General features: G+C 37.2%; 2 protein-coding genes across 4 annotated transcripts in view; one reads left to right on the top strand and one right to left on the bottom strand.

Moving 5' to 3' along the window:
• Positions 1-7,926, top strand: part of LOC100177852 (polypyrimidine tract-binding protein 1-like) — a 19,698-nt gene extending 11,772 nt beyond the window's left edge. For both annotated transcript variants that reach the window (XM_002127691.4, XM_018813024.2), the window contains exons 6-16: positions 729-787; positions 1,530-1,710; positions 2,060-2,146; positions 2,785-2,903; positions 4,138-4,171; positions 4,666-4,758; positions 5,178-5,293; positions 5,689-5,789; positions 6,146-6,220; positions 6,962-7,025; positions 7,273-7,926. In XM_002127691.4, coding sequence (XP_002127727.3) covers positions 729-787; positions 1,530-1,710; positions 2,060-2,146; positions 2,785-2,903; positions 4,138-4,171; positions 4,666-4,758; positions 5,178-5,293; positions 5,689-5,789; positions 6,146-6,220; positions 6,962-7,025; positions 7,273-7,344 — 1,001 coding nt within the window. In that variant the 3' untranslated portion in view covers positions 7,345-7,926. The remainder of the gene's footprint in view (positions 1-728; positions 788-1,529; positions 1,711-2,059; positions 2,147-2,784; positions 2,904-4,137; positions 4,172-4,665; positions 4,759-5,177; positions 5,294-5,688; positions 5,790-6,145; positions 6,221-6,961; positions 7,026-7,272) is intronic.
• LOC100184154 (integumentary mucin C.1-like) lies at positions 6,207-10,965 on the bottom strand. Of its 2 annotated transcripts, none has more exons than XM_026835600.1 (5): positions 10,813-10,965; positions 9,790-9,948; positions 9,260-9,409; positions 8,783-8,897; positions 6,207-6,307 (listed from the first exon to the last, which is right to left on the bottom strand). In XM_026835600.1, exons 1-5 carry the CDS (start codon positions 10,886-10,888, stop codon positions 6,208-6,210), a joined length of 600 nt encoding a protein of 199 aa, XP_026691401.1. In that variant the 5' UTR covers positions 10,889-10,965; the 3' UTR covers position 6,207. The 2 variants fall into 2 exon arrangements, with proteins under 2 accessions (XP_026691401.1, XP_002127862.1); XM_002127826.4 differs by lacking the exon at positions 6,207-6,307 and adding an exon at positions 8,396-8,542 and having other exon boundaries at positions 10,813-10,964.
• Between the last annotated feature and the right edge of the window lie 1,006 nt (positions 10,966-11,971).

Here is an 11,971-nt window from a genome sequence, read left to right as displayed (position 1 = left end):
AAGATCATCCCTTTCCCTAAAAACAGTAGATGGTATGTACAGCAAGTATTGGCAATAATAATGCCTTGAAACAACTTTAAAGGGAAGTAACATTGTAATTTTTAGCACCTAAAGAGTACACCTAAAGCAGCTTTACCATGCTGTAAGGTCTATGCTAACAAGCAGAGCTATTGCCTAATACATGAGCATAATGTGCCTGAAACTGCCTTAAAAATATGTTTAGCACCCAAAGTTTACACCTAAAGTCGTCTTCCCTACTGGCATGGGCTTATACAAACTAGCATAGCCAATTATACGCTGTATTGGTACATTATGTTAACTAAATGCTTTCTTCACATTGAACAATTAACCCAAGATAAACAGTGTAAAAATGTCTAGCGTAAAAATCAAAAACATTGTAAAGATTACTTCAATTTAAACGTACATGCATACATCATACATGTCAATAACATACCATTTGAAGTTTTGAATCATCTTTTGATAACAGTAGTTTTGGACGTACATGATGAGAGTTACCTTAACAATATCATCCCAATTTCTGAAACACACATGTTTAAAACCCCAGTTTTACATATCACAATATAACATATGCTACAAAAGATGCAAAAGTTAAATTCTTCACTCTCAAGTACCTTGTGTTAAATCCATCGAAACACATACACACATAATGCAGTGATACTTGTGTTTGCTTGGTAAACATCATAAACAGTAAAGTTGAAATATTTCAGGTCAATTCCAAGCCTTGATACAAATGGCTGACGCCCTGCAATCACAAACAGCTAAGCTTGTAAGTTTGTTTGTTGATCTCTTTTGTAAACAAAGTTAATATAGTGTTGTATATGCGTTGTATAAGCTATAGAAATAGTGGCCTCTTACTATGGCCTATATAACTTGTTAACCATGTCGTATCATATATTATCATGAAAGAGTGTATCATATATTATCACGAAAGAGTGTATCATATATTATCATGAAAGAGTGTATCATATATTATCATGAAAGAGTGTATCATATATTATTATGTAGTATCATATATTAAATTGTTAACCATCTAGTTACTAGTATCATAAGAGTCAAGTTTGACTAGAGACTCTAGTCTAGTAGAGTTATACATTTTCTTTGGTTTACTTCTAACAACTGTATAGTAGGAATATACATGTCATAAAGGTCACTATTTGCCGAGATGTCCATGACGCGCCTTACTGTAGGACCTTGCCATTCACTCATTTAGAATAGAAAATGTATGGTTTCGATTAATGGGCCAACTCTGGTCTAAAGAGGAAAATCCTAACAAGACAAGACACATCGGGCCTAACCCATATACAAGACTAGAGTAATTCATAAACTAAAGACCTAAAATCTAAAGACTAAAAATTAACATTCCATGGCATACCTCACTGTAGGACCTCACCCATATAGAATAAAAGATAGCAAACTAGTAAGATTTGGGGTAGTGGGCCAACTCTTGCCTGACACCCAGTTGGGCATAACCGATATAAAATAAAACCAATCTTAACTTATCTTTACAGTCTCTTGATGGCCAGAACATCTACAATGGTTGCTGCACCCTCCGTATCGAGTATAGCAAACTATCCTCGCTCAATGTAAAGTTCAATAATGATAAGAGTCGTGATTACACCAGGAATGACTTGCCAAGCGGTGAAGCTTCAATACTCGGCACAGGGTCAACACTGCAGTCTATGCTAGGAGGTGGGCGGGCATTATATGCGGTTTTCAAATAGTAAAATACAATTAACAACCGTTGTTAATAGTTTAAAACACAATCGGGGTATTTGGATATTATATACTAAAAGTATCCCGTCTTCCCCAACGTTTTATATGTTGATTCTGTTGGGTAATATGGAACAACTTTAGAATTTGATATCCTGATCGTATTTTAAACAGTTAACAACGGTCCATGGGAGTCGTGAAGATCCAGTTTTATAATTCTTTGAATGTTCTTTGTTTACTACCAAATTGGACGAGAAAATAAAAAAAAGGTGTCCCATCTCCCCCCACCCTACCGTATATCCAAATCATCTCAGCCACTTTAACACAGGTGCAGGGTTGATGCCGTCACCGTACCAGAACAACATAGCGGCCGCAATCCAACAATCACAACTTGCGTCACTTGCCAATGCTTCAGGTGAGCATTGAACTGTTTGAAATATAACCTTTATGTTGCTATGTATGCTACTATGCTATGTATAGAGATATACAAAACAGACACCCACTTACAGCTACAGACAGAATAGCTCCAAGAGTCATAAGAAGGCAACAGTGCTGTATATATACAACACATAATAGTGCTAAGGAAGTTATATTTCACATTATCTTACATAACTCGTTGTCCTGCCTGTTACGCCTTACTTTCATGTATTAAAAGGAAATTTAGTTTAAAAAGTTGTTAATTTACATCCACATATACCACGCATTCATTACTGCCCATGCAAAAGTGATCACATTATAACACCCTGTCAATTTATATGCCAATCCCTTGATACTTATAGGGCCAACTTATAACTTTCAAATGATGTGTTAAACCGTATGCATCCTACAATGACTATGCATGCAGCATGCATGTCCTGGACTTAATTGTGACACTTCATAGAATAATCCGGGCACCCACAGTAACAGGTTAATTAGTAATGATGCCCCAATCAAAGGTAACAGCAATGACCATATGGGCTAGAGAGCAACCTGGTTTTTCAAAAGATAGGTGCCTATGTCACTATGTTTCAACCGCTTTGTACTTATCATTACCACCCATGGTCCCATCCACAGGTGCCCTGCAGCATCTTACGGGAACAAACATGGCGGGCAACTCAAACCATATGGTGACACAGCTTGCAGCTATGGTGGGCCAAACATCTGTGCTACATGTGTCTAACCTGAATGAAGAGGTAATATTATGATCATATTGCTGTTAGTCCTTTTTGTTTGTGTCACTTAACTGCAATTGCTCCAACCTATTGGTCACTAATGGTATTAATTGTCAACAATCACCCATAAAGTTACATACGTCGTAATTCTTATGTGGGCAAGGGTAACTGGTAATGTGGGCAAGGGGTACATGGTAACTTTGAAGTAGGCACCATGTGTATGAAATAGAACACCCGTGTTATAACGACTATAGTTGCCCCTCCACACGACAATTAACGAGTTACATATGTGGTAACTTGTAAGCAGGCACGAGGTGTTTGAAACAGAACACCCGTGTTATAACCACTGTCGTTGTCCCGTCATGTGAGGATAAATAAGTAACATACGTGGCAACTTGTAAGCAGGCACGAGGTGTTTGAAACAGAACACCTGTGTTATAACGACTGTCGTTGTCCTGCCACTCCAAGGATAAATAAATCACATTATTATTTCAAATCCACTTTCAAAATTTAATTCACATAATTAAGTAATCAAAATTTTACAAACTAAAGTTTTCTTAATACCTGGGTATTATACTTGCTTCCTGGTGGTAATTATTATAGAATATCATAATTTGTTAACTAAATAAAACCTAATAATACCTAAAGCATGAGGTAATTGTGTTAATTTGGTGCTGAGTAAAATATAGCAACCAGTATAATTGAACTAATACATTCATCATTGGCAGTAATTTTAGTGTTTCCTGGTATAATTCATCGCTATTATTACCAAATTTAATAAGGAAATCCTTGGCAAATCACAAAGGCAACACTTTTAACTGTTTTCGTATTTGAGGGTAATACGTATAACTGCATTTTAACAATCTCACTTCAAATTTTGTTAAAAACCCCAAAGCATCACACCTATTCCCAATTTACTTAAAGGAAACCAAATCCCAGTAGTACCTAGCCTATTTGGTATGTAGTGACACAGTCTCTGAGAAAACATGGGACAGTTTAATCAAGTTTTTTTTTATTAAAAAAAGGAGTGAGTCATAACCTCCGCAACCCCAAAATTTTCGTACAAAATTTTTATTTTTTTAATAAAATATTTTTAGGGGGGGCAGTGACTCCCGCAACCCCCCTAGCTACGCCATTGCTGGTATATAATTAAAGCAATACCTATCCATCATCTAACTCTCTCCTCTTTATTTTCTCCATGTGAACATCTCTATTACTTGGGCGTTCTATTTATCCTTCCTTCCACGATAACAAGATGGTCACCCCACAAAGTCTCTTTATTCTATTCGGTATGTTCCTTTTTACTTACTACAACTACTACTACCATTCTTAACTGTACCTTGTAGCTATTTCCGGGAATTTCCCCTTGTTTCGAGGATTTTAAACCCGTTTTCGGGGATTCCTGTGTTCTTTGCTTGTTTCAACGGTTATTCCACTTTTAATATGTTTATGTCTCATTCTCTTCCAGAATAACAGTGACATAATTAGTCTCAATTCTGGAAGCACAACCTATTTAAACCAAGATTTTGTTACTAGGCATATTGTAAAGTTATCTTTTAGTTGCTAATCTGGCATAAAAAATGTTGCAATATTTCTTTTGCTATTCGGAAAGACTTCATACTGGTTTTTGCTGTTTTAAAATATAACATTATCATAAAATTTGCATTTTTATACCAGATGAGCTGTTAAAAGTTAACTTTATATTAACCAAAGTATTAATTAACCTCAGTAGTTGGGACTATTTGTTAAAATACTAAGCGTTAAACTAACTTTGGGTTGGCAGGTGTATACGGCGATGTGAACAGAGTGAAGATAATGTACCAGAAGAAAAGTAACGCGCTTGTGCAGATGAATGATCACCAACAAGCACAGACAGGTGATTAGAAATAGTTTTTTAATATCATTATAAGTTGATGCTTCTCTTATTAACAGAACAGTTAAAAATTACTGGGTCACTGTACTATTATTATGGTAGGCTTGGAAATATTGTTTTAAATTATTATAAAAATAAATCGAGACTGAAATAAGTGGTTTAAATACTTTTATCTTTTACCGTAAATTTGGCCTATTACCCCAACATTGTATATGCACGTTCTATTTTATTAGTGAGATCCTACAGTGTGGCGTGTCATGGGATTTAAACCAGAGTTGGCCCATTACCCTAACATTGTATGTGCACATTCTATATGGGTGAGGTCCTACAGTGAGGCATGCCATGGGACCTGAGATTTAAGCCATAGTTTGCCCAATAATCCAACAGTAATTAAGTACTAGCCACCTATATCATGCTCACAGTGATAAAGTACCTGCATGGTGTGAAGTTATACGACCGTCCATTACAAATAATGATGTCACGACACAACCAAGTACAAATGCCAAGGGAAGGACAGGAGATGGCCAAGCTTACACAGGTGGGTTGGTTTAACATGGTGTTGGTAAACTGTTTGGTATTACACTGATATACAATGTTCACGAATAGATTTAAGAACAAATTAGTCATTGCCCCCTCCAATTTAGGTCAGGATATTTTTTGTGTCTATGGTCGAAAATTTAGACAACCCGTTAGGATCACCAATTAACTACTATTAATACTATCAACCACTCTGCCACAGTGTAAAAAACTGATACCAGATGATTGTTGCTACGGCTTCTGTATAATGTGTATTGCTGCACTCTAACTAATGTGACCATGGTGATTGACAATTTACAGCTTGCCATTTACCATTTAATCTGTTACATCACTTGATCCATTATTACATCACTTCACCCATTATTACATCACCCAACCCATTATTACATCACACAGGACTACAGCAACTCCCCTCTACACAGATTCAAAAAACCCGGGTCGAAAAATTTCCAAAATATTTTTGCTCCATCTGAAGTTCTTCATCTGTCTAATATACCGTGAGTATGGAGGTTGATTGGTTGCTTGGCAACTAATGTTATATGAAAAGGAATAAATACCTGGAATAAAAGATAGGTTTTCGTACCAACATTCTTTCTTCAGTAATACTCAAATCCTTAGCAATACCTAAAATTCAGAAATGTTATAGTTTCGGCTTATATAGATTTTCATTTTTACTTAACCTGTTTGCAATATAACTCTTTCCAAAATATTTAGTTTATATTTTTAAACAAGTCTGTCTTCATTTTTTATTTGATTTTTCAAATTTTGTTTTCCACCAGAAAATTGTTTCTCCTACAAAACCAAATCACTGGAAATAGTTTTAAATTTATTAAATCAAACATTTTTCCACCAGAAACGACACAGAAGAAAATTTTCTTCGTTCCAAGTTTGAAGAAGTTGGAGTCGTGGTTGGCTTCAAGTTTTTTGTGTAAGTTTTGTGTTGTGTCTGTTGTGGAACCGTAGGTATGATACTATGCCGCAGTGGTAGAGTGGTAAGAACGGCCTCTTGGGGTAACTAGTAAATGAATAAATGAATGAATGTAACTTACTTTATCCTCTCGTGGCCGGAAAACGACAGTCGTTATCACACGGGTTTAACACCTCGTGCCAGCTTACAAGTTACAAAGTACGTTACTTTGTGGGTGATTATTTTTTGGGGATTTTTTTTACATTTTTTTTATGTATGGCTGATAATTTGGACAACCCATTAGTGACCACTGGGTTGAAGCAGTTTGGGTCAAGTTCTTTGTGTAAGTTAGGTTGTCAGACAAAATGAGAATTCCCATCCACAAAGTTACATACGTGGTAAAATGTAAGTGGGCTCGAGGTGTATGAAACAGAACACCCATGTTATAACGACTGACATTGCCCTACCATGCGAGGATAAATAAGCTACATACGTCGTAACTCGGGAGCGGGCACGAGGTGTATGGAACAGAACACCCGTGTTATAACGACTGTCTATTCGCTGCCATGCGAGGATAAATAAGTTACATACATGGTAACTCGTAAGCAGGCACAAGGTGTATGGAACAGAACACCTGTGTTGTAACGGCTTTCAAATCATCGCCATGCGAGGATAAATAAGTTACATTAAATGATTGGTTCGACTGTATGATTATTTTCAATGTTTTTGGTTCTGAACGGACCTTTGTTTTTATCTCCACAGCAAAGACAGAAGGATGGCCCTCATCCAAATGTCGTCGCTGGAAGAAGCAATCTTATGTCTTGTGGTAAGTATCTTTATAATGTATGGAACAAAGGCGCCAAACCTGGGGTGGCAGGGTGGGCAGGCCTACCCCGAAGTTTTCTACATTTCATGAATCAGTAAACATTACAACCAAGAATTACATTGGTTAAAAGTGTAATGGGTCTTAACTATCATTACTTCTTCCCCTGTGTTTAAAAAGTTTGGGGCCTATATCGTATTTATTATTATTATCAATAATCAAGATATTTAACTTTATTTTGTTTCAACAGAATTTGCACAATTTAAAGTTAGGGGAATCCAATCACCTTCGCGTTTCTTTCTCCAAAGGCCAGATTAACTGAGCGCCATGTTTGGTCCCACATTTAGGCTGGTGAACTGTTTCATTAGTTACTTTGGTTAGCATTCCATGTGAACACTGAGAGTCCGCACAGCATTTTTAACGATGCGTTTTCGCCCTAGTGCACATATACCTATTCCAGGGGAGTATTCAGGGGGTGTAAAAGGGGTCTTGATCTCCCCTTTTTGTGAAATAACCATGCTTTATTGTGCCACACCTGCTAGTTAACACGTAAAAATTGTTTTTAAACACAGTTAGAACCCCCTTTGTAAAAAGTGAGGCATGAAACACACTTTTTGCACCACACTTCTATTCCAAGCATTGCATAAACAATGTTTTTAAGTAGAATTAGACCCCTTTTTTAACTCCTGGATGCGCCTCTATTCTATTCCACATCACGTAGTGAATATTTCGTTTTTTCGACCATTCCCGCCCGCCAAGCAAGACTGTGGTCTTAGCCCAATGTTCTTTGCTTAAACTGTACAGCGCACATTCCGCCATTTTTGTTCTTTCGTGTATCAGCGGGCCCTTTTTGCCGTGAACTTTACATTCGTTTATAATTCTTATTACACCTTCGTAAGAAGGATGTCTTGTTTCTGTTCTATGTGGATGAGGTTTTTCAGTGAAGCACACCATAAGATGCAAGATCAAGGCCAGAGTTGGCCTTTCGGAGTGTGGCTGTGTGTACTAAACACCAAGGATGGCTAATTTTCTTATTGCTGACCATTTAGACAACCTATTAGTGACCACTGGATTGGAGCAATTGCCTTTGAGTGTCTTGCCCAAAGAGACATAAGCCAACAATGGTAGCAGCGTCGAGCCTTGAACCCATTACCTCTGTGTTACAGGCGGGCGCGGTAACCACTACGCCACGGCGCCAAATTGAGCTAAAACAGTCGGCTAAAACTTGTTGCAAGATCACCTGCAGTCATGTAAGCTAAAGGAAGGTAGCGCCCACTAAAGTATAGTACACATTCGCTTGTCTATTTCTATATGGCTGAGGTCCTACGATTTAGGCCAGATATGGCCCAACACCAGTAAAAAATAAACAGTGGTAAAACGAAACACAAGTTTTTATCGAATTTTTATGTAATAACAAACCATAAAGAAAAAGGAATGAAAAATATTACGAAGGATAATAACACTGAGGCCCTTCTAACGCGATGGGAAGCCAACAACATCTCCAACGCAGGCATTGATCCCTGTCGGAAGGTAGAATGATTAGACGAGAGGGTTCAGATTCGAAGCTCGTAGCTGCCACCGTTTTATTTTAAATTATTTTATCCCATAATAGTGCTAACTGATCCTGCAGCATTTGTGGTGCATTTGTTCTCAGGCAAGATAAAATAGCAAATAATCCAACCCAGTGGTCACTAACGGGTCGTCCAACTTGTCAGCCATACAGAGTTTTTTGTGACCAATATTTTATCCAAACTACTTACTCGTCGCATCTTTTATTGCCACATGGATTTCTGTAATCTGGGTTGACTCTCCTGCACGAGTTCATCAACCAGCGTGAGAATAGCATGTACATTCCCGGGTAGGCGACGGCATAAACTGGAAGTGCAATTTTTTATGTCATAATTTGCATATAGTCAAGATTGGGTCGAATGTATGTAACTTGTTTATTGGTCGCTGTCACCATTGTGGGCGTATGTGTCATTGGGCAAGTCACTTAACGACAATTGCTGCAACCCAGTGGTTCAAAACATTGGTTGAAAGACGAACCATACATTTGACCAGTAGGTTATAAGACATAGTACTTTGGGGTAAGATGGAACGTCTTCCGCACATAATATCTAAATACCTTAATCGTGGGACGAGAAAATAGAATAAAAATGTGTCCCATCTTCCCCAACTCTACTATCATTATAAACATAAACCATCCCCCCCTACCATACATGTTTCCATAATCTCACCTTTTCTCTTGAAACAGGCAGGCGCTCCATACGTATCGTCGTCATAACAACATCCTGCCAGCATGCAACGGTACGGTGTGACGTCACGGACTACGTCACACTGCATTCGATCTTCAGGTATAACCTGGCATTCGGCGTGAGGACATTTGCCTGATAATTTCATTGGGTTTTAGCACAACAATATTTTTGTTTCCATGATCAAGCCAAGACGATATAGGTCCGGCGCAGTGGTTGGTTAGTATTGTACGCATATGTATCATACAGGGCAAGATACTTAATGGCAATTGCTCCAACCCAGTTGTCACTAATGTGTTGTTAACAAATTTCGCCATACATATAAAAACACCTACAAAGTTACATACGTGGTACCTCATAAAAAAATGGACACGTATGCAAAAGAACACCCTTGTTATAGCGACTGTCGTTGACCCGCCATGCGACGATAAATGAGTTAAATTCATTCACACATTGAAAACAATCTCAAATCCCTGATATTGTTATGTTTATCGCATTTCAAAAATACGACTTACCGTGTGGTTTACGAAGTGGTTTGAAACACCATGTCGTGTCAAACTTGGAATTATCGAAACAACATCCTCTTGCAAGGCACCGATCACGTGATGTCTCTCCTTCTGCGCAATCTTGTCGCAAATGAACCGGAACCGAACATTGATAATCAGTACATGTGTCTGTGGTGTTGGAACGAAGTTAAACATTTGGTGAGACCTTGTATAAAGGTGGCTGTACACAGTATCCGGAATTCGTCCGTTTTGTCTGTTTTGTCCGGATTTCGCTGCCGCATGGGGAACTCGGTAATGGGTTTGCATGCGAATTCGCACGCCGTATACTGTGTACAGCCACCTTAATACAATTCGTAAATATGGGATTTATGTTGTTACCCTATCCATCTTGCGCATAGTGGAAAGAAGGGCCCAGCGCGATTAGTTTTATATCATAATTATCCAGAGGTGTGTATAGGCTGGGGCAAGATGGTCCATGTATTTATTACGTTTTATCATCCTATTTGATGGAACTCAAAGAATATTCACTGAATGACAGAACCGTATTCTCGTGACTATAAAGGGCGTTGTTTATTGTTAAAACAGATCAGGATGTTATGGGCTAAAGGTGTCCCATCCTACCCCACATTACTATACAATATGAAGAACAAGTCGCGACTTCAGAGACTTACATTACTTTTAACGGTAAGTGTTGCGTTAGAATATAATACATACGTTGTGACAGCCATGTTACCTCTAATGAAACGACAATTACATACAGTAGGGTGGGGGAAGATGGGACACCTTTTCGTTCCATTTTCTCGTCTCACTTATTAGTAAATAAAGAACGTTCAAAGAATTATAAAACCCTTCTCTCCTAAACCGTTGTTAATTGTTTAAAACACGATCAGGATATTTGAATATCAAGTGATAAAGGTGTCCCGTCTTCTCCCACAGTACTATATATCAATGAGATAAAATTAACACTAAACCAACAGCCGCTGTAACATGTATACTGTTGTATATTGAAACTCATATTGTAAACAAACTTACCTGACTTTGGCACTATATCTCCCTCAATAAATTGAGATGCAAAACTTAATAAATAGAAATAAAACAAAACCTTCATTTCAAAATTCAAACTCGCAGTAAAACTCTGATCACGGCTGTAGTTTCGTGAACCTTGTGATAAAAACAGACATCAATAAAAAGAGCGTCGTTTTCGTTTAGAACCTTCTAAACTGATAAAGATAACAACACGGATACGATGTGAATCGTACGTCATATTGCTTGTTAATTAGTTTGCTCCAACATTATAATTTAACATATCTTTTTATATATCTTTTCTTTTTGAAAAAAAAAAACGATAAAATCAACAAAAAACAATAGTCGTTAATGTGAAATCGTACGTATTAATGCTTATTAATTAATTTCTTACTTTTCCCTACGTTCATATATAAACTAAATTTTAATTACTACCTATTCGAATGCTTTAGCAATGATTAAATTAATTAAAACACCGATGATTTTATTTAACGTTTTTCACAAGTATTATGGTTTTTACCCGTATTTTAACGACTGTCGTATAAAAACGATTGTCGTTTTGCTGCTAATTTCCTTCTCTCCGTTGTTTGAATTAATTTGATCTTCGCTATCGTTTTCAATGAGATAAATCTATTTATGTTCGACGTATTGAGTTAAAGTTCATAGCTACCGGGTTCGAATCCCATGCCGGTAATTCAATACGTTGTGATCAGTGGCCAATTTAGTGCAAGTTGATATCGTTAATTAAATGACAAGTTCGAATTTTCTACGTAATCGCCACGCCAGGTGTTCGCTATGAGACCGGTGAAAATGTTGCCAACTTAAAACGGCATGACCTGTAATATATACATAGTAGTTTTTTATTTGATAAAATATGCTGTGGGTAAAATGGTCATGTTTTCATTCCCTTTTAGCGTCCCGCCATTTGGTGGTAAACAAAGAAAATTTATTTTTTATATAACGGTATCCTCACGACTCTAAAAGCGCGCGAAAAATTTTATTGCCATGCTTTTTATACCATGAGTATTACTATAGGGCCTCACTTATACTGAATAAAATACAAATCGACATTCTTACCATGCCATATATAGTAAGTGGGAGAAGATGGGACATCATTTTATTCGATTTTTTTGTCCCATTTGGTAGTAAATTAAGAACATTTAAAGAA

Source organism: Ciona intestinalis, chromosome 8 (genome assembly GCF_000224145.3).
Source record: "Ciona intestinalis chromosome 8, KH, whole genome shotgun sequence".
Classification (NCBI taxonomy): Eukaryota; Metazoa; Chordata; class Ascidiacea; order Phlebobranchia; family Cionidae; genus Ciona; species Ciona intestinalis.
The sequence above is the reverse complement of the archived record's forward strand: the minus strand, read 5'-3'. Positions and strand labels throughout refer to the sequence as shown.